General features: G+C 31.4%; 3 protein-coding genes across 7 annotated transcripts in view; 2 read left to right on the forward strand and 1 right to left on the reverse strand.

Annotated features, from left to right (window-relative positions):
• LOC141460163 (TBC1 domain family member 19) lies at positions 1-12,103 on the forward strand. Of its 4 annotated transcripts, none has more exons than XM_074139883.1 (13): positions 1-3,107; positions 5,650-5,823; positions 5,921-6,059; positions 6,979-7,066; positions 7,196-7,259; positions 7,344-7,464; positions 8,619-8,731; positions 9,028-9,102; positions 9,395-9,457; positions 9,535-9,697; positions 10,711-10,912; positions 11,024-11,210; positions 11,864-12,103. In XM_074139883.1, the coding sequence occupies exons 1-13, from the start codon at positions 3,048-3,050 to the stop codon at positions 11,966-11,968; spliced, it is 1,554 nt and encodes a 517-aa protein (XP_073995984.1). In that variant the 5' UTR covers positions 1-3,047; the 3' UTR covers positions 11,969-12,103. The 4 variants fall into 4 exon arrangements, with proteins under 4 accessions (XP_073995984.1, XP_073995985.1, XP_073995983.1 ...); XM_074139882.1 differs by lacking the exon at positions 1-3,107 and adding an exon at positions 4,803-5,504; XM_074139884.1 differs by lacking the exons at positions 1-3,107; positions 9,028-9,102 and adding an exon at positions 4,799-5,504.
• Positions 11,996-22,918, reverse strand: part of PolD1 (DNA polymerase delta 1, catalytic subunit) — an 11,915-nt gene continuing 992 nt past the window's right edge. The window contains exons 3-21 of one of the 2 annotated variants that reach the window (XM_074139872.1): positions 22,770-22,796; positions 21,923-22,037; positions 21,039-21,211; positions 19,775-20,037; positions 19,095-19,318; positions 18,850-19,016; positions 18,603-18,748; positions 16,977-17,076; positions 16,489-16,625; positions 16,235-16,400; positions 15,332-15,540; positions 14,764-15,025; positions 14,454-14,687; positions 14,187-14,359; positions 13,740-13,989; positions 12,801-12,930; positions 12,515-12,698; positions 12,341-12,430; positions 11,996-12,261 (exon numbers count right to left, since the gene is read on the reverse strand). In XM_074139872.1, the coding sequence (XP_073995973.1) occupies positions 12,165-12,261; positions 12,341-12,430; positions 12,515-12,698; positions 12,801-12,930; positions 13,740-13,989; positions 14,187-14,359; positions 14,454-14,687; positions 14,764-15,025; positions 15,332-15,540; positions 16,235-16,400; positions 16,489-16,625; positions 16,977-17,076; positions 18,603-18,748; positions 18,850-19,016; positions 19,095-19,318; positions 19,775-20,037; positions 21,039-21,211; positions 21,923-22,037; positions 22,770-22,796 (3,147 nt within the window). In that variant the 3' untranslated portion in view covers positions 11,996-12,164. The remainder of the gene's footprint in view (positions 12,262-12,340; positions 12,431-12,514; positions 12,699-12,800; positions 12,931-13,739; positions 13,990-14,186; positions 14,360-14,453; positions 14,688-14,763; positions 15,026-15,331; positions 15,541-16,234; positions 16,401-16,488; positions 16,626-16,976; positions 17,077-18,602; positions 18,749-18,849; positions 19,017-19,094; positions 19,319-19,774; positions 20,038-21,038; positions 21,212-21,922; positions 22,038-22,769; positions 22,797-22,918) is intronic. The other variant, XM_074139873.1, reaches the window with a different exon arrangement.
• LOC141460165 (glycerol-3-phosphate phosphatase-like) overlaps positions 22,350-22,918 on the forward strand; it is a 6,415-nt gene continuing 5,846 nt past the window's right edge. The window contains exon 1 of the mRNA XM_074139898.1: positions 22,350-22,491. Within this exon, the coding sequence (XP_073995999.1) occupies positions 22,469-22,491 (23 nt within the window). The 5' untranslated portion in view covers positions 22,350-22,468. The remainder of the gene's footprint in view (positions 22,492-22,918) is intronic.

A 22,918-nucleotide genomic window follows, 5' to 3' on the forward strand; every position in this document is an offset into this window, starting at 1 on the left:
TTTGAGTGAGTGTATAAATAAAAAAAAAAAAAAAAATAGTCTTTAAATGTATGAAGAAAAAAAAATGTAATAATTATTTGTTTACTGTACGAATTTAAAAATATCAAAAAAAAAATCTAAATTACTTTTTATTGATTCGTTTCCTTCTCTGATTGTTTATGAGCAGTATTACGAGGGGGTACCCAAAAAAAACCGGAATTATTTTTTAAAAGCTATTTATTTACAAATTTTTTTACAGAACAACCTTATCCCCTTCAAAATACTCTCCATTACAACTAATACATTTGTCCCACCGGTGCTTCCACTGTTCGAAACATCTTTAGAAATGGCTGACAGCTCCTTCTTCGTTTTTTTCTTGACCTCTTCAATGTTGTCAAATCGGTGACCTTTCATGCCCTTTTTCATGCGTGGAAATAAGAAAAAGTCGCACGGAGCCAGGTCAGGCGAGTAAGGTGCGTGGGGCAGCGGAACCATGCCATTTTTAGCCAAAAACTGTGTAACAGAGATGGCTGTGTGTGCAGGTGCATTGTCGTGGTGGAAGAACCAGTCTCCTGTTTGCCACAAATCGGGTCTTTTTTGGCGAACACTATTGCGCAATCTTTTCAAAACTTCCAAATACAAGGTTTGATTGACGGTCTGACCTGGGGGGACAAACTCTGAATGGACTACGCCTTTGGCATCAAGAAAGCAAATCAGCATTGTTTTGATGTTTGACTTGACTTGACGACATTTTTTTGGTCGGGGTGAAGATGACGTCTTCCATTGGCTCGACTGTTGCTTTGTTTCTGGGTCATAACCATAGCACCATGACTCATCACCAGTAATGACCTTTGACAGAAAGTCTGGATCAGTTTCAAGCTGTTGTTTCAAAGCACGACATGTTTCAACTCGATGTTCTTTTTGATTGTCAGTCAGAACTCGAGGAACAAACTTGGCAGCAACCCTTTTCATCCCCAAATCTTCCGTTAAAATTCGCTGAACCGAGCTCCAAGATAACCCACTACTCTCTGACAGTTAATCAATTGTCTGTCGACGGTCTGTGAACACCAGCTCTCGAATTTTTTCAACATTTTCGTCGATTCGGGCAGTTGATGGACGTCCAGAACGAGGTTTGTCATCAATCGACATGTCGCCATTTTTAAACCGAGTAAACCACTCGTATACTTGAGTTTTTCCCATAGCGTCATCTTTGTAAGCTGTTTTCAACATTAAAACACTTTCAGCAGCATTTTTGCCGAGTAGAAAACAAAATTTCAGAGCTGCACGTTGTTCACCTAAACTTGCCATCATAAAAAACGAAAAAAGAACAAAACAGCGCTGGTAAAAACAATCACTGCAGATGAACAAAACAAGCCAGGCAGACAACACAGGCAGGACTGAACTGGCAAGGAATTGCGCTATACACGTCTAGCGGCAGAAATGCGTACTACATAAGCTCCATGCGCGGCAACGCAATTCCGGTTATTTTTGGGTACCCCCTCGTATATCAGGAGGTGATATCAGGACAGGGTTTCAATTGTTTCATTGACTTGTCAAGGATGAAATTTGCAGCAAGCATAATTTGTACCTACAATACAATCAGGGGTGTCCTTTAATATTTTTAAATACTTTTTATGCACGAAAAAAGATTTAGTAATAGTGCAATCGCATTAAGCGTTACATGACGTCGCAGAATGCAATAATAACCACATACAAGACTTACATTTACATAAATTGGAGAATTCAGAGTTGGATCTGACCTCCAAGCGACCAGATATAGAAAATTGTATTCACTAATTTTTTTAATATTTTTTTTTTTAAACATATCAAGTTATCCATCGATAATACTCTAGTTATTCTCCTAAGGCTCCTGGTGTAAATAAAAGGAGTAGACCGCTCGGACTGAACCATGAAAATTAAGCTTCTACTTATGATAAATCATTTTTTATTTTAAGAACCCTAGAATGGTACTCAGCAGCTGAGCTTATTTGCGAGAGAAAATGTGGAAATCCAATGCACTAACCACTAGTAACTTCCCTCTACTATTATCATTGTATGCTAACCATTGTATCCTTTCATTTCCTCGCCAAGTCACTGCCACAAAAAAGAGAGTCCGGTTTTTCCTTTTTCTGTCTCTTATAATCTATTTGATTTCGGCATTGTGGGCGATAGCCCTAAGTCCCCCTAGAGTACTGGAGGAATTGCCTCCTTTAGGCCACTACACTTGCCTTGTGCACCTTCAGAGTTTTGTACGCGGTTAAACTCCTACTAATTGAGACGGTCTGATGACCTGACTGACCCATTTAGGTTGGTGCACTGTTGACCGTTTAGATTACCACGAGCAGGCGATTACCTTCACCCCCCGTAGGTTGAATTATTGTCTTGTAAGTCAGTATAATTGTTTCCGTTGATTTTCTGTCCAGTAATCGTCTTAAATATTTCAATTTCCTTTTCTAAAGCTTGTCTTTTAAGACTAATGAGGGAGTTCCAAGTTAGTACTTGCAGTTAATGTCGTGAACGTTAATGTGAACAGTGTCATCTGAAAAAATAACGCATGTAGAATGAGCACAGAATATCTTTCTTGAGGGATGTCTGACTAGATGAAGGGATGCCAAACATCACTTCTCTCTTTTTTTTGACAGTGATGTAAGACTAAAAATGTAGGCAATAAGTAAAGTGTTCTCATCTGCATTCCTAAATAATTCAGAAAACTGGATTTTCTGTAGATAACCACTTCTTTAGTAAGAACATGAGATTATTGAATTCAGACTTGTCGAATGGAAGCTGGTAAATGTAAATTTTAGAAATATCCAAGGAAACTACCCACTTATTACCCCATCGCATTAAATTGTTCATTACTTTTTTGTTTTATTTTTTCAAATAGAAGTGAAAAATAATATAGACTATGACATATTGAATTATTAATATTTGTATAATAATAGAATCATCTGTAATGATAGAACTATCTGATCTCTACTAATAAGATCCTTCTTAAAGCCATTTGAAATTATATTTAATTTTTTTTTCAAAATAGTGCATTTTTTAAGATTTAAAAATAAAATATAATCATGTTTGGTAAAAACTTGGATGATCCTGATGCAGATATAATTCGCACCAAATTCAATGAGGTAATTCTTTACAATACAAACTTTTGCAAAAACTTTTTCCTTTTTTTGGGAAGAAATAAATGTCAAATCTTTCGATGACAATAAGATTTGACTTTTAGTTCCATTGTTTATTTTAATAAGAGTAAATGCTGCGAGTACTTTTAAAAATTGATTTTCTTAAAATTGTTTTAAGCTTTTTGAGAACATGAAAATATTGCAGTATACTTTTTTACAGACGTTTAATGTAGGTTTTCCTTTAAATTGCTATTTTATTGTTATGAATTATTAAAATTCCTAGTTTTTATCGAGTTTAAGATGTTAGAGGATTTTTTTTTTTTATTATTATTATAAGAAGGAACTATAATTTTTTTTACAAAGTTATGCATTACACATGTAAAGTTGTAACAATGCAAAAACATATAAGATCAGAATTAGCTTAGAACTAACTAAAGGCCATTAATTATATCATAAATGAAATAATCTACGAAAGTGACGAGAATTTAAATTTAATTCTGTTGATAAATCAATTGAATCAGGTGTATTAGTCTTTTTTGAGTGCATTTATTTGAGAAACTTGTATTGAATTTTTTTAATAGAGTGTATGGTGTATGAAGCAAGGATATCGGATTGGAGAAGAAAATTCTTAGTGGGAAATTATAAAAGTGAATTATAAGAGTAGTTTAAGAGTATCCTAAAAAGAAATTTGAAGTATCCCGAATAAATGTAGGCTATCTCGTAATATATTCAATAAGATGGATAAAGCAGAAAAATGAGCCAAAGATTTCGGAGCCCTGCAGAATGGATGAGTAATGACGATTAAATGGAGATTCAAAGAAATTATTTTTCAAATTCCATAATTAACTAACTTTATTAATTGTTAAGCTTCAGGTAGCTTATGAACACCAGTTGTAGAATGCTTAAATGTTTTCTAGTAAAATTTTCGCATTAGCTCCAGTGTTTATTTTGCATTTTAAATAACATTTTGAGTTCGTTAGCTAAGAGTAACACATGCACATCAACAAAAATATCGACTGCATCAATTTTTATTTGTTGCACTAGCTGAACTATTGTAAAATTCTTAAATAAAAAGAAAGATAAGAAGATAATCAAGCTTAAAACCTTTCAAGGCGAATGTAGTCTAGTTATACTAATTTAGTATTACAATATTAGGTAGTACCGTAATGTGAGCGGAACTACTTAATTAAAATTTTTTTTTTGGTAACTATTCAGATTATCATATCGTAAAATAAGAATATCATATACCTTCCATGTATAAAAAGTTCTACAAAACGTAATGTCTAAACTAAATGGAAACATCAATCTTATCTTTAGTAGTTTTTATAGACTCATCTCTAAGTCAAATTACATTTACCTATTGTGCCATTTTGGTAGGAAGAAATCACATACTTTCACAAATATAACACATATGAACACGCAAAGTTACAATCTATATCAAAAGTCACGAAAAGCATTTTTACTCAAACCTTTTTTTTTTTTTTATCGATAATATCTAAATCAATGATCAAAAAATATCTTTAGAACTTATTGGCAACCACTAGCTTCCATGTTATCACAAATATAAAAAATATTTTCATGATGGTATTTTACTGCTGTCGTGATACTTCTCAGGGGGAATTTTAAAAGTTGAAATATCAGTTTTAATGAGCGAATAATTCATATGAAAGAGGTATTTAAGCTAAGAACTAGTTCAATAAGTTAAAATAAAATGGTGCCATTCTCTTCAAAATCGCGAAAAAAGATAAATCTTCCAACTTCCGAATTTTTGCAAGATATTCAATCAATTCGTACAAATTTTACACAATTAGTGAACCCTCACAACAACCCTCCTCCAGAACAGTCATAATCATAAATCGCAATACTAGCATTTTTAATAGCTTCTTTCCAGGCAAGATAATATTTTGAAGTAATTCTTCGTTATTAAGAGAATTCTTGGAGATTTCTTTATTCATCATTGATTAGTTCCTATATTTAACGTAATATCAAACTCTGATACAAGAGAATTGTGATTGGGTTTATTATTAACTTGTAGTACAATGGTGCTACGAAGTAGTTTCTTACTTTTTAGTTTCTTATAGATCCACTTTTTACGCAGTCACGCGCACAAACAACCTCCTGTTATCTTAACAACACTCTAGTGGTCACCACTAAAACCATTTCTAAAACTATTTATTCGGAAATCTTGGCCTAGTTAGACGTTTATGAATATTACTATGAGCTATTCTTGACAATAGGAGTCATAATTAAATAGCAAGATTAAGTGAAGAGTTTAGTTACTTCACAACAAACAACTAACTAATGGAGGATCTGAAAGATGTCAGTATACATCATACTACAGAAATTTTAACTGCTGAACTTCAGAACATGAAAAGTTATAAAACATTTTATGAGAATCTTCAAGTAAGAGATTGTATCTTAATATTTTTATAAATAAATTTCGTATAGAAAGAACTGTAGACGTTAGAACTTTTGTTTTTATTGATCAAACAAATATAATTTTAACCATGTTTAATGTAATAACAATATTTGCCGGAATTATTTACAGAGATTAGTAGCATCTCCTGCAGTAAAAGAAGATGATTTCAAAAATTCTCTTCTTAACGCACTGAAAGATTCTGGTATGGAGACGGAATTAAGAAACACTATATTCCACTGGCTGAGATCTCGTAAACATCCAATGGGAATCAAAGAGCCTATTGCATACCTTAAAAAAGCTCAGGTAGATTCTGAAGGTAGAATTAAAATAATATTGATTTAATAGCCTATTAATTAGTTTGAGAACTATTCGCTTATTATGAACTGATTTTTTTTAAAAGGTCCAATGGGAAAAGAGAATTCATAAGTCATTGAATTCCATGGCCGCAGAACTTAAAGTGGCCCTATCTCAAGTTCGATCTTCCGATGATAAGGAAGAGATTATGGAGAAATGGAATGAACTTAGTGTTTATGACATAGGTGAGTTTAAACTCAAAATAATTATGAACATTTTACGTTTCTTCGAAATATTGATGTATGAAATTGAATCTTACTTTAAATAGCAAGTACACAATTACAAATATACATATATTAAATTATTAGCTGATCTATTATATTTTATAAACATTGTCTTAGACGTACTGCAACCCATTTAAAATAAAATAATATATGTCAGTCTTATATTTAACAATTTTGATGCATTAAGAAACATTTTGAAAAATTATTTCCCCATTATCTTCAACTTTTGTAAAGTTAAAGTGCAACATCAAATGCGGAAAGAGGTTCGCTTTGTTTCCAAAATACTGCGATTAACTTAAATGTTTTAAAAATATTTTTAGTTTTGTAACTTAAATTTCATTTTTTTTAAAAAAAATTGTAGTTTCTCAAAATCATTTGCTTTCTTTTCGTCGGTCGTCGTTATTTTTCTTGTAAATCTTTCAGCCATGATCATCTTTTGGTGTCTCTAATTGTGAAAGACTCAGATTTATTGATTGTTGTAGAGGGACAAACTTACAATTTTTTTTATTTTGTTTCCTAAAGGTATTAAAAATTCATTACGAAAAATTTGTTAATAAGTTGATTGAAGTGTTACAAAATGAAATGTTGGTATTTAATAGTATTTAATTAATTGATCTGATAATTACACTAAAAAGTTAGTTGTCTAATTGAATGACAGTTTGCTGTATGTTTTTTGCTTTAACGTGACGAAAAAAGTGTTCAAATAACAAATTTAAGTTGTTGCTTAAAAGTGGGCTTACATGCGACACGTCATCAGATAAATTGAAGACGATAAAAACTAAATTTACTTTTATTCTCAATAGTTACTTCAGTCGCATTATGACTAAGTGAAACAAAATTTATCATATTTTAAAATATTAACTAATAATTTTGTTCTTAGATTTGAGCCATTACAGGCCGGTTTACGCCCCTAAAGATTTTTTAGAAGTTCTTTTATGGATTCGTAGTTCCAATTACAGGCCAATTCAGTAAGTTTATTACAAATAGTATAAAAATGATAAAATTCTTTGAATACCGTAAATCTGCGTACTTTTTTTTGTAAAATTTTGAATATGATTTTGGTAAGAATTCTTTAAATATTTAAATTATAATTACAGCCCACCAGAACCGTCATGGGATTTCTTACACTTACCTTTAAAAGTGAAAACATTAAATGATCTTGTGAGTTCATATTATTTACATTCTTTTAATAAATGCTTTTTAAAAAAATGAAATATTTTTTATTAACTTATCGTTTATTTAAAGAAATCACAATATTTAGAACTTGGACGAGGAGAATTACATTTAGGAGTAAATCCTTCAGCAAGACCAATAGGGTCAAATTACCCAACATTATCAGCGGAAAGAGCAGCATTTGGACAAAAAGGTGATTTCTTATTTTCTATCCAATATAAATATTAGTGGCAAATACAATCCTTGCCTATATCTTCATTCTGATTAATTTTTAATTGCTAAAATTGAATTAATGTTTAGGAATCTAATTACTAATATAAAAGTTAACTGCGCAAAATTAAGTAAAGTCATATTTAAAATGAAAAAAAGGAAGATTTAGACAAAATTTGATAACTGATGAGAACGAAATTGAACTAAAATATTTAATACCGTTTGGTATTGAAAGAACGGTAGCTTGGTCATGTGCTTGTTTTGCTCCAGAATTACGATTGAAAAAAATAAATCTATTTGAAAGAGTTAGAAGAATTAGGAATTATTTGAAAATTGACTTAAAATTTAGAAAGAATAAAATTAGAATTTGAGCGTCAATTTCTTCTACCAGCATTGATATGTATTTATCTATTGGACGTCTAATAATAACATAATAAGTCTTAGCAACAGTTTTATTTACCTATTCGCAATTATTTATCTTATTAATAATTACAAAGGTTATATTATAAAGGGCAGTTATAAGGTGATGCATGTAGGAACAAAAAAGTACGTACATTGTGCACAAAAATCCTCAATCCAAACGTTAGCAGATCTTGCCATAAGTGAGATGCAAAGTAGGTTAGATATAAGCTGGGTTTCCAACCGCTGATCATTTACAGAACGCTTCATTGCCGCAACCCTTATAATTTAAGCTTCTGTAGTAAATACCTGCAATAATTCGGGAGTAGGCTTATAGCTTGGCCAAATTAATTAAGCTTCTGCCCATAATATTCTTCACTATACTTTTGTTTTTTCTATATCAACAAACCTTGCTGGTAGAACGTAGAAATTTATAACCAACAGCCAATACATCGTTGCTACTTCAGATATTTCACAGAAACATTTTACTTCTGCAGTCATCGAAAACCTGAGAATGGTAAACTAAGCACATTCAGACCCTAACTTGTCTCAAAATCATAAATTTATGAATATTATTTATTGAAAAACAATTGTTTGTACTCTGAGAAACTTTATCTTTCCGGTGAAAACGAAAATTCGAAAATATTTCATTCATTTTCCTTAAGATGTTCACAGTAAAAGAAATTACAAAAAAATGTTGCAAAGCAGACTAAAAAACAAGCTTTTTCTTATTTCCAGTTATAACCATAAATCATGCACCAGTTACACAAGAATTTCTAAAAAAAGGCTCACCAAGATCATTGAGAGCTAAACTTTGGGCACAAGTTTTAGGGGCGGAAGTCGGTCCAACTGTAGGTAATTACAATAAATTATTATTAGTTAAAATTGTGAATAAGTTTATAAATTAAATTGATTTTAAAATATGAATGTAATAAATTTTTTAAGAGATAATTTAAATGTTCTCATGAATAAATACATTAAGTGTCTTTGAAGTTGATACGTCAATAAGTTTAATGATTAAGAAACAATTTCTTTTATAAATGAATAATTTATTCAAATATGTAATACATCTTTTTCCTAACTTTTGAGATTGATAAAGTTTACTTTAGCGTAAATGTTAATTTGCCTTAGTAATGCTCTCTTGCAGGAAGAAAAATATTACAAGAATTTAAAGTGTTTAGTGCTTCAATATGACCTAATGGTGGACAAATTAATTATTAAGGTGTGTAAAAAACGATTATTTGATATGAAATTTATACTTTTCGGCTATAAAAATCATTATTTTGAAAAAAATATTGATGTGCATTGAAGAAATTAGTTTAGTGGTTAGTGCACTGGACTCCTACACGGAGATCTCGGGCCACAGATCCAGTTGCCTGCACTTATTTTTTGTTTTCTTCATAGGAGTCTTTTACATCTCATTGGATGAAAGCTTGTTGCGGACGCCTCGATTTCAGCTATTTCCACGCCATAGTTTAAAATAAAAATTGTTGATCGTGATATTTATTTTTTAGGATGTTCAATTAACTGCCTCAAACGATCATCAGTACTTTGTATTTGAAGATTTACTTTATCAGGTACACAGTTGTTCTTAGTTTTATAATATTTTCTTCTATGGTTTTAATCAATAATGTCAATAATGTTACATTTAAAGGTGATGCTGTGTTTTACACGGGATTGGGAAATTCTGTCAGTTTTTAAACACAGTTCAGCCACGCCGCTGTACGGTACATTGAAAGGAAAGGTACCAAACGTAGAAAATACTGTAGTATATCCACCTAGCGGAGTTATTCCTTTTCATGGATTCACTATGTACGGTACGGTTAATGAAATCTATATAATTTAACAATTAAAGTATTGTGCAAAAAATGATTTTAAAAAATCAACTTAGGATTTATATATTATTGTGACAAGGGGCTTATTGTACTCTATTAATCTAGTAGGTATATCTTCCCATTCTCACTAGAGCCAGTGAAATCCTAAACAGAATATCCTTGCCGATATAGGTGTGGTTAAAAGTTTAAAATTTAAAAGCATGGACTATTGTAGTAGGGAAAGTACACCCCTCTCCAAAGACACCTTAAGACGGTTGTCATAACTAACGTTTCTTCAGAGATCAGCTAGTATTTTCACTCGTAAAAATAGATTCTCTTTTTAGATTCTTACTTACTGGCCTATCGAGACACCGTGGTTTGTATCTCACGCCTTTTTATCCCCAAAGAGATAGAGCTGACTTATTTTTGCCTTCTATTTCCTACAAAATTCCTAAAGCCACTTTCTTGCTAAAAATTGCAGTTTCCAATTCTCTGAGATTTGATGGATAGTAGTCTGTCACCAAGATTAGCCTGTTTGAAAAACGATGAAAGACGACTAATCGTCTATTAGCCCTTTCCTTGAAATGAATTACCGTAGCATGCTTCGGGATAAAGATTACCTTTACAGATGGTGTTTGAGGGACATGCTTTAGGACAAACTAGCCTTCAGTAATCTGCAAAGAAGTGCTACTCAGATAGCTTGGCCTCACATAGTAAAAAAGGAAAGTACCACCAGACCCCGCAGATTTGTGGGGTTTAAAGCTTTCGAAGTACCCAAATGAGCCAGCAGTAAGTTAAGACATTCTTTTGCAATGGGTCCAATCTTCCCAGGTTCTTCGGCAGTAAGTAAAACTTAACTTACGACTTTATGAGGGGTGGTTGCTTAAAAGTAAAGCTACCTTCAAGAATTAAACTATAGTTATCTGATTGTGCTGTTATTCACCATATTTTAAAATTACGAAGTGATGTACTTGCAAATTTATAAAACTCTTTACATAAAATTTTCTATGTTACAGCCACTCCCATCTGTTACCTCTATGATGATCCAATTCAGTTATATTTTGTGTTTCGAGCCTTCTATATGCGATATTGGTTCCGTCTGCATGAAGTCTCGTCGCATGAACAAGGTGTACTCACACTTTGTTTGACATTTGAAAGACTTCTACATAAACATGAATTTGTTCTGTGGGAACATTTAAAAAAGAACTCAATTCAACCGTAAGTTAACCTAATTATACTGTACGTATTTATACCCATTTCATACAAAAATATTTTTTTAGAAAGTAAATATATTCTAATGTATTGATAAAAATATGTGCTTGTTTCCAGGGTAAGACTAGCTTTCAAGTGGATAATGAGAGCATTTAGCGGCCACCTACCTCCTGAACAAGTTCTCTTTCTGTGGGATCTTATTTTAGCATATGATTCTTTAGAAATACTGCCATTATTAGCACTTTCTATTGTAAGCTTAAGACGTGAAAGCTTACTAACTGTGGACACTCTTCAAAATTGTGAAGTAAGTTGTCTGATGAAGGACCTTGAAGGTTTTGGTTTTCCTATCCATGTCTTTTTTACAATCTAAGTAATCCAGAATCCGAACCGAAAATAAGGGCCAAATAAGATGCAAAAAAAATTTAATAAAAATAGCCAAGAATTTTATAATGGACCTAAGTTCATAGGACCATTATGAATTAATGTTGAACGGGACAATTGGAGATACAGTACGATTGGTATTTCTCCATTTTTCAAACTAGAGAAATTGCTTGTCAAAATAATAGTACCTATTATTAAGTTGGCATTGTTGTTTCAGCCTTAAATTTTGTAACTAATCCAAACGAAATCCTCTCATCAGAACCATTCTGAATTATTATTTCTGATATAAATTGACTGTCATCGCGTTTATTTTCTTTACCTTTGGTCTCTCGCCAAGATCAGATTTCCTACTCATTCAACAACATTAACAGGCAAACTCCTAGATAAGAGACATGCTCCTCTAACTTAAGGCCCTCTTAGAGATCAGCCTAAAACAACCATTATTCTCCATCTAATCTGGCTATTTTTGGAAGGATTCTAGGTTCTTGGATGTTCTTGTAATCATATCCTCTATTTATTATAAAATTTGATTTCCAGTTACCTAAGTAAATATTTTAAATCTATTTATGTTACCAGGCAGTATTAGCCGATTTGTGTTCAATATCAGTAGTGCCTCTGATTCAAATGGCACTTGTCAACTGTAAAGACATTGTTCCACCACCTCCTCCAGAGAATATATAAGGGGAAATTGGAAAAATAAGACTATAATGCAATATATATACCGTTGTGTTCCTACAAAAAATTTGTCACAGTGTTTTAATAAGTTTCTAAAAAATTATATTAAAATAATAATTTACAAGTTGTTTTTCTCTTATTTAAAACAAAATATCTTACAAAAATAAATTAAAATACAAAAATTATAGACATATTTCACAAATTACCAAGTAGGACATCCAAAACGATCAATAACTTTATCTTGATTTATTAAATCCATTTGTACTTTTTTTCTCATGTAAAAAATTGGACAGTCTCGACTAAAAATCATCGATATTAATTTTATTAATATCAGAACCATTTACAAACTATGTATATCTCAAATTATCAAAAACTTACCTTGTACAAATAACTTCTTCATGTAAACTCCCCTGACATCTTTGACACTGGGTCCACAATCGACTAAACTTATCTTCAAGGTCTCGATATCTGAATATTTTCGGAATTAAAATTAAACACAACGAAAAAAGTTTATTTCACAAAGTATTTTTTTTTTTTTTTTTAATTACTTACTTATCTAATTCTGTTTGCAAAAGCTGCGTCTGTTTTGGTTGGCAATATTTACAAACTGGATTCTTCTCTTCACCGGCAGGCAGTACAGCTTTACAACCTAAACATGTTGTTTTCTTAGTGGTAAATGCTGCTAATGCGCTTACTTTTGACGTGACTACAGTTCTAGTACGTGTGTGATCGCCTCCTGTATCCATAGAAATGACCAATATAAAATGAATGAATACAAAATAATTCCACATAAAAAAAAAATATATTTATTGTAAAAAATTGTATTTCTTATACATACGCAATAAAATTGATTCAGCTTTTTCTCCAAGAATAGGAGAAAATATCCTCAACAAAGGTTTGGACAGTTGATTTTCTAAGTAGTAAGCTGTATCTATTGGTATGTTATTATCTAAAACGTAGATTGGATCCTAAAATATCAATAATAACAATCATTAATAATAATTTTATAAATTAATATTAAAATAGATTGAATTAAAGGTATAAGTTATACATAATACAGACGAAAAAGACGATAAAAAACATACATACATATACATATTATGAAACAAATATAGAAATATAACAATGCAACAAAAATAACCTTCGCAGCATTAAAAATAATATAACGATAAAATACAAATTATCATTTGTATCGACTAACTCTGGTTCCCTTAATGATTCTGTCTGTCAGTGTACCTCTTGACAAAATTTTAATTAAGGATTGAAGCGAGAATGGAAAATAAAAATTCTTTCTTTAAACTGAAGGTTCGGCAAATAAGTTGCCTTTTCCAGGGTTTTGTTAACTATTTTTTATTGGGACTAAAACTACAAGTGAGTGTTACAAGGTGATATTGGCGAAACTTCATGAAAAATTAATTTTTGTAGACAATTCAGATATAAGATACTTGCTGTATTACTAGAATGTAAAATTAAAGAAATGGGCAAGATAGAAAAAGTAAATTTTACTAATTTAGATGGCTGGTACTAAGAAGAATGTATCAGGACGAAAGAAAGGCTTCCAAAAACGTTCAATTGATAGAAAGTATCACAAGTAGAATATCCAGAAAAACGCTTCAAGGAGCAGTTAAGGATCAAAAACTAAAAAAAATATAAATGTAGTGGCGCAGAAAGGAGACCACGCTGAGAGACCTAGGAAGCTAAGATTTGTACACAAACCATAGTGCTCCCGTGGGAATGAATATTGACAGAACGTTCTATAAAATAAAAAAAAACGTACCTCAGCTTTAAGATATGCAGGTGTTGATTTTGCTGCAGAAATAATGATATAGGGTACTCTATCTCCTAATTTTGGTGCCGAACCTGCATCTCTTTTCTTCATTTTATTGGCTAATTCTACATGCGCCTGTTTGGCTGCATATTCGGTCTTGGTTAACTCTTTGGTAATGACGAGTTGCGAAATATCCAATCGATTACACAATAAATCACTAATTTGTTGCTTAGCATATTTTACAGCACCATCTGGATCTCTGGACAAATTTTATAATTAAAAGTTAAATATAGTTAAAAAGGTCGCTTGTTTTTGACTATACTGTTTAGCACAATAAACTACTTTGAATTAAGGTTCTACATAATGAAAATCTATAAAGGCGAATCAACAATGTACTTTTTTACTTATAAACAACTTAAATTATAATTGAGCAGACATTTTGAGTTTGTAGCTTACCCATCAATTAAAAGTTTTTGTAAACATGTATTCATCATATTAGCAACGAGAGGACAATTATCTCTTCTAACTGTTTCTAGACCTTTACAATCCATTTTATCGTAAGTATCTGGGCGAGTAAAATAAAGTCCAGCATATCTTTTCTTATTAATCAGCAAATACGGAAAATAAACCTATAAAAAAATTCAGAACCTACTGAGTAAACGTAAATGATGCGGAAATATCGTATAAAAATATAAAACATTAGGCAATAAAAACAATGGCTACCTTTTCAAATTCTAGTTTTATTGGTGGAATGAATTTAGAAGTAACAAATTCCGCCGCTTCTCTTCCTAATGCCATAGCTTCTTCTAAAGTTTCTACACCAAATTTGACCATAACTGAATCTGTGTCACCATAAACAACAACAGAATCATGTTTGTATCCATTACTAATATTATATTTCTGTTCAACTTCTGATTTTGTTCTTTCAATCATTGTACGACCATAAGCGGTAACACTCTATACAATTAACAAAAATAAAAATAAACAAAAATCAGATAACATACTGGAAGGGGAAAAAATGTAAACATCTTACGCCTGAAATTTCTAGACAAGGCAATTTTCCAACTTGTGCACCTGTAAAGCCGTATACAGAATTAGCACTTATTTTCAATGCTAACTGTCGACCATCTAAGACCTTCTGTTTAAAAGGATCTGTTTCATTTTTAAGATCGGCTTTAGCTTTCTTTCTTGCTGATAAAAGACTTTCTAAGATTTGAGGAAGTAGACCTTTTCTCACAGAACTTTTCACAAAATAGCTATTAGCTGGAGTTTCAGAGTACTGGTCTTCAGATAATCTATACAAAAATAATAATCAAATAAAGAAATATAGAATTTATTCGGTTAAAGTTTCGAGTCGGAGAAATTGGTCATTTATTTTTATGGTTTGCTACCGCGAAACTTTTAGCCTAATAAAAAATCATTGTTTTTAAACACAAGTTTTCAATTCGTTAGCTCAAAACTTCAGTAAACAACAATTCAGAGTCAGGTCAAAAATATTCTCAACAGAAAAATTTCCATTTTCAAAATTATATAACCCTTATATTATCCATTTCACATATTTGGTCAATTTTATAAATATTTAACAAAAAAATAATAATTACCCTAACTTTTCCTTTACACCAGGAGCTAACAAAGTTGTATAACAGAGATTGTGTGCCATCATAATGCTTGGATACAAAGAACTAAAATCTAATGTAGCAATTGGTATTTTGTAGTAGCCTTTTAATGGTTCTATAACAATTGCTCCTTCAAACTGATCTTGCATTTCACCAACTGAGTGAGTTGGTATTAAATATCCTGCTTCTCGTGCCTAAAAAGTAATCAAGAATGTTTAATTACCTGTTAATTATTACCTATTTTTTGAGTTTGAGTCATTTAGAAGCCAATTAAATGTATAGAACGCTAACTAATTGTTTCCTATTTTTAATAAAATAACATATAAACGTACAAGAATAAAAAATTGCTAGCATAAGTACACGCTGAATCTATTAAGCATACCAACATTGTTTATGATTCAAATTCGAACAGCCTTTAAAAGTTTCATTTCCTTGAATCCTATTGTAAAGGTCACCATATTAAATCCCTAAATGACCTACATAGAAAAGAATAATAATTTGTAATGATGGGTAGATAGTTATTGAATTGAATGTTGAAAAAATTATTTTTGGTATTTTGACAATGCAGAAGCAATAATTAATCTCACCACAATTTAGTAGCTATAATCCTCACCATCTAAAATTTACGAGGTGTACCCATAGCGTTAGGTTTTAAAAGTTATAAATTAGATTTTTAATCATCATTGTCAGGGAAAGCTAAGAGGGTTTTTACCAGATTTTTATCTTATTTTTCCCAAGAAATCCATCCCTGAAGTACAGCCGGTTACTTCCAGCCAAATGCCATTCAAGATATTTGGCTCATTCATTATTATTATTGGCTAATGATAGAGCCGAATTAATTATTGACTGATCCAACATCTATTTTAATATTAGAAGAATGATCAGAACCTTTCTTAGAAGCTGAGACATAACTTTCACTTGTTGTCCTCTAGTGAGCAATGAAGAAAATGTAACCCCTGTAACACGAGCCATTTCCATATAATTTATGACGGACATCAATTTATCCAACAATTTGATTGGTAGGTAAGCATCTTTTAAACAATACACGGCCAACCTATAAATGTATTTTAGTTTGTTAAATCAATAGTAATAAAACATTATTAATGTGTTAAAATATTTCTTTAGTATTAATAAAATGCTACCTTCTCCTAGTCTGAGCTGTTCCATTTTGTAAGTCTGTAATAATACTGTGATGGACATCTTCTTTCTGCTCTTGCAAAAAGTGGTAACTAACAGAATTAAGGGTATACGATCTCAATTTGTAGTCTCGCAATAATACCTTGAATTAAAACATCAAATAAACAGGAGTGAAATGAAAATCTTTCAAGAAAAAAAATACCTAGAACAGGTGCATTTTCATTTTCACTAATTTTAAGTGGCTTAGGCAACCACAGCCATATATACTGATAGTTTTATTCAAGGATTATACTGTTTATTAATCCAACTGTACCTACAGCTGTAGGTTTCCCGCCTCTAATTTACTGACTGTAAATAAGTTTTTATACATTTTCATTACAAATGAATAATCAAACCATAAAATCCAAACTTTTACTAAAACCGTCTGGTAGGTTTTGTAAGGGTTGATAATCACAAACTGCATGATAAAGTTCAATGTTGATTATGTACTTACAAGTAAAACATCAAACGCTGTACGTCCTTCAAAATTAACTATTTTATTTTCTCTTTTTCCCATTTGTTTACTTTGTATTACTCGATCTTTTATTGTTGATCTGAAATTAATATACACAAAATTCTATAATAACCAAATGACAGAAATAAGGCTGAATTACATTTTAATGTGCAGCTAAAACGCAAAAATGTTTTAACTATGCTGCGTCATATAAATAAAGAAATTATTTAAAGTCTGTATAATTAGAAGGCGGTGATAATTTCTATGACTGTAAGGTCTCTCATCTACTTCATTTGGTGTTACAGTCCTATTGTAGGAGCTTAAGTAACCTCATCTATCAGTCTGCCATTCCTCTTTATTCGCACTTCCTTATTCTAAACCGGCGGAGTTCAGCCAACACATCTTCCAGCCTTCTTAAACGTGGTCGACCTCTAAGTCTGTCTTCTCCGGGTCTCCCTAACACCAGCTTTTTGGGAAATCTAACGAAGGACAATGGTTCCACATGGCCAAGCAATCTCAACCTTTCTTTCTTTACAAAAGATACTATGTCGGGTTCACAGGATAGTTTCTTTAATTATTGATTTCCCGCTCTCCGTTCATAAATACGGGAATTTAGATTTTCTTGATATCTCTCCAAGATCTAAAGCATTTTTATTTTTATTTTTTATTACTAGCAATTCGTAACCCAAGATTACTTAAATTATTGTTTTTCAGAGTTCATTGCCGTTGGTTTTACAGGACTGGTTATTATATTAATAACATTAAGATTAAATTATTTATAAATTAGTCATTCTAAGTTAATATGGATGGGATTAGGAATCCCCAAAATCCCAAACTAGCAGCAAACTCTTGTCACTATCAGATATGAATTATTCTAATCTAAGATCGTCCCAGTGGCTTTCTTAACAGAGGTCCGACGTATCTGCTGGTAGATAGAGAAGCTGGTGCCAACAAGCCTCAGCCAGGGCCCTCTCTCGGACCTATTAAGGCTTTTAAGGCAAGCAGAACTCGAGAGGGTGCTCTGATGGCAGGTGCTCTGATCGACCACCTGGGAGCCCCCCCCCAATTCCACAGTTTGGTTAAGGACAGGATAGGGAGAGGGTCTTCAACTAGGGGGATGCCACAATAGATCCTTGGGGTGTCGCGGTGGCGTAGGCTGAATAGCCAATTCCCCCGATGGAATCTAATCTAATCTAATCTAATCTGCTAAAATAACTATTTTTTTTTCTGCAATAGTCTCACTGTCGATTACGATCTTAGCTGTAATTTCAACAGACATGAAGATAGTGTGGAAGAGTCCAAGTTGTTAGTCCCTTCTCGTAAAACTTTATGGTCTACTTTAATACTTACAATTTGTTTCATTACTATTTTTTGTTTTTTAATCTAATCTTCTCATTAAAGAAAGTGAATCAAAAAACACAAAATTAAAAGACTCCTTTTCTTTCATTCTCTAAAAAATTTGATCGAGCCATAATAATTTTAAAGTAATTGTATGCAAGTTAATGATCAAAATTTTGCGAAAAGAGAGCCACATTGATTCAAATGAAGCCAATTATCAAGTTTGTATGACAAGGAATATTGGGATGGTTAACGAATGAGAAATAATATTGAACTTAAAATAATTACCTGATATTCTTTATTCGTCCAAGATAAGTAAAGTAAGGACACTTCAAGTGATTGGCTCTATTAATTAAAAAAGGGAAGTCAAAGTTATTAATATTGTAACCTGTAAATAAATCTGGATCTACTTCTCTTACGAATTCTGCCCATTTCTGAAATATATTAATTTTTTTATATATATATTGCGTTTCTTACGTTTCTTTTTATATTGGAATATAAATTATTCTCTAAATACAAAATCTGAAATACTTACTCCAAGTAAATCTATTTCTTTATCACAGCTAATGACTTGGGCTCCTAAAATTGGAGCACAAGAGTTCAGAGTAAAAATATTTCTTATAAAAGGCTCATGCTGTCCTTGACGCACAACCATACTAGCTATCTGGATGACTGGGTCATGTGTAGGCTCAGGAAAAATACCTAACGTATGTCGGAAAGGATTTTAGTTAAAAAGATTAAATTCACAATAGAATATTAATTAAGAGGACAAAAACTAACCTTTTCGCCCAGCACATTCTATATCAAAACTTAAAATTCTGAAAGGTGCTACTTTAGCCCATTCTCCTTCAGGTTCATGAGATATAAGTTTATCATAAGCAATATCAACTTCTATTTGACATCTTGAAACGGGGTCAAAATCAGTAATGGCTGATCTAAGACTCCATGTTTTTGGTGGAAGTTCAATCCAATTGCACCCAGTAATATTACAATCAACCATAAACCTACAAAAATAAATACAGATAGTATTGCTAGATAGTATTTTTTTAACTCTATTTATTTTATTTTTGTTGTTATTTACTACAACTTTACTTGTCAACCCTCTTCTTCTGTCTTAAAGAAACAAATCCTAGTCTGCCTACTATCAAAAACCGATTTCTGTCTTCTGACCCCCAAAGGTAGAAAAGCAGCGAAAGAAGGATATGATATCCCTCTCAACAAATGAATTTCAATTGAAGAAGATAAATGATTAAAACTAATCTGGTATGATTTGCATTTGGTCAGCCTATCTTCCAGTACTTGGGAGGGCGAATTAATTTGATGATATAGTTAATGTTAGGGTAGTTCCAATACTCTTGTTACAATTTTAATACTAGTAGCAATACGTCTTGGAATGAATGAACACAATTAATAACATATTTCACAAGCTACAAAATTAATTTTATAAGAAAATATCAAACCTAATGTCAAAATCAATATTGGCTTCAAATGCTTGATAACGGTGGTCAAGAAATTGTTGATGAATATCAACTTTTTCTAAAACTCTTTTGGTAGTAGCTATTAATCTTGGAAGCGCTACAGATATTTTTAAGAAAGTTGTAGCAACATTTCCATTGTATCCATAAATGCTTTGTTTCTCTTCAATTTCTACCATAATTACAGCTTCTTGGATTTTATCTTTACTACCACGCATTTCATTCAAAACTGCACGGTTTAAAGCATCCTAAAAAAATAATAATAACAAATAAATAATAATAATGATGATAATAATAATATAAATAAAATACAATGTTTAAAAAAATATTTAAATATGTTAAATTATTACATATATTTTTATTTACTTTTAATTAAGGGGTCTTTTTCAATACCACTAGTTTTAAGGAATGTTTTCTCTGTAGGAGAGTCCTGACGAGAGAGTATTGACTTTGCTCTTAAGTTTTGTATTTAAAATATTATTTTAAATATAATTTTATTAAAGGATTTATTTTTTTTAAGCAAGCAACGTATGTTTTTTCGAAAGTTTTGTCTAGTACACTCGTGTGAATAAATTGGTTGAAATTAGGTTGTTTTTAAACATACCCAAGTACTCACAACATAAGTGGTCAAAACAAAAGAAGTATCCACATTAAGCACTATTATACTGTGAGTTAGTTCTGTTCAAAAATCAATTAAGTTAAGACCAGCCTTCACCTGTTGCCTGTTTAGACTTTAGTCCGGGCTCCTAGGAAGATAATTTTGAATTTTAAATTGATTTTGTTACGACCTATAACCAGTTGGAAAGGCGATTGGAACCGGACACTGATTGAAACACCTAAAGATGAGAATGCTGTCGCTATGCGAATGGGGATCAACAATGAATAAAACTAAATCATTCCAGAATGTTTTTCACATGCAGTTATCATAATTCAACCGTTGATTGCAATGTTTCGGAATTAGATTTCTTTGGTCTCTGAAAATAATATTAATTCCTTATTTTTAATGGAAACCTTAGTGAGGAACATTGATTTATACAGCTTTTATTGATTTGTCCAGCCTTATACCTAGATTACTGATTTCGATAAAAAGAAGTTAAATAGCTTTATTGGACCAAAACCCACTTTATTTAATTATTATTATTTACTTTTCTAGTTTTGACACATTGACTTCCAGGTTTTTATCATTTTTAGTAATTTAAGGCGCTGGCCACTGGCATTAAACATGAAAAAACTAACAAATTAATTTTACCTTGAAATCATAAATGTGCGTATGGTTAAATCTCTTTGGAGCATTAACATAAAAGTATGGAGTGAATCCATGCACATGACAACAAACTGAATTTCCGTCCATAGTTACACCGTATACTCTCATGACAGGAACTGGACCAATCTGACTGCCGGGCATTTCTGGAAAAGGCTTTGCTGTAACAGAAATTAAAAGAAAAAATAATTTATGAGAACTATTTAATCCTCAAAATTGAAAACTGATTCACGCAATAAGATTTTTTTTTGCATACATACTTCGAGTAGATATTTGTCTGTAGTTCACAGAAAAATCTACGCGGCGTAATACTTTACAGGAAGTCGTTTCCTTCATTAGTGTTAGTTTATGATCTCTTTAAGAAATGTTGCTATCATATCATCGTCATCAAAGCCACCAGTTCTTTTGAAGAATTAAGTCAGAATGAAAAGTGGAATGATATATTTGATTTTTTTTTGTTTTGTTTCTTTTCATTTATGAAGTAAGTCACATGCTTTTTATGCTTGACAGAACTTTATTCAATACAAAACAAGAGAGATCTTAATCTAATGAATGCCCCAAGTACTGTATTTTTAGCTCATTTTTATACATTCCAACGCCTAATCTGCCGATGCCAGCTACAACCTAGCACCTTTAGATTACGACTAGTACCTTTCACGCTTTATACTTAGTAAAATTTAAAGATAGTATAGTAATAGGTTTTAAATAAACTGAACTTCTACGAAGCATAATAAATCTTTTAACAGGTTTCTTAAAAATAATGAGATAGTTGATTCCAATACTTGGGTACTATACATTTAAATACATCAAATCAGCTAATAATTTAAAAATAAAACAAATCTAATTATAGCTGTACATGTTTAAAACGTTACCACTGCTGTAGTGATCTATTTCCAACTGCTGGAAAGTAAGAGCATCAGTTGCTGGATTCAAAATCGGGGGATCTGGACGACTCCACTTAGTTCCTGCAGTACCTCCTTCTGGCCCCTAAACATTTAATTGTAGATTACAAATAGAATTAATGAAAAACTGCTTTTTCCCAATACTTCCACAGAGAATATTAAATTTTCATTATTTCAAAAACTGTCAAATCGTTTTGAAAATAATTTAAATAAAATTATAAAAACAAAGATTTAAAATACGTGAACTGAATTGTTTTTACTATGTATTTTCTTATCACATAAATAGAATATTTCATATAAATCAGGAAATTCCGTGATATTTTTGCAGACTTGAATCACTGTGGAGCAACCTTGGGCGACAAACTAAATTTGTATCCAATTAACACTTCATAAAACTATTTCCGTGGGGAACATAGTGCAAGTTGCAGCAGTGCGATGTGTTAAATAATTAATCTGATGGAAGGCATAACCCCTATGCGGTTAATAAACTCAGTATCACAACGGTCTTAAAATAAAATGTACCGCAACCATTGCATAAGGTGGGTAAGGCTAAGATTACGTAGATTGATATGAATGGGATTTTGATAAATGAATAAGTTTGATTTTAAGAAGAGAAAATATTATAATTATTCTTAATGCAAAAAACTCTTATTTAATGTTCAGTTATTAAGGTGGTATGTACAAATATTATATACATTTAGTTAAGGATAGGAATAGCAATCTTAAGTTTTAAAACTTATTTGTTAAGCATGAAGGAAAATGCACACCACAATTTTTGAAGCAGGTGAATTTGCACAAATTAAACATTTTAACTTACACGAGTGAAGAAATCCACTGGTGGAGGCTAAAATATACAAAAATTTAAAATCAAGTGAACTGAGCAAGATATTAAAATACCATACTCTTAACTAAATAATCAAAACTTTTCACACACAAATATAATAATAATAATAGCAAAAAATAAAA

Source organism: Rhodnius prolixus, unplaced genomic scaffold, assembly GCF_049639745.1.
Source record: "Rhodnius prolixus isolate KJV_2025 unplaced genomic scaffold, Rpr scaffold_6, whole genome shotgun sequence".
In the NCBI taxonomy this organism is placed as follows: Eukaryota; Metazoa; Arthropoda; class Insecta; order Hemiptera; family Reduviidae; genus Rhodnius; species Rhodnius prolixus.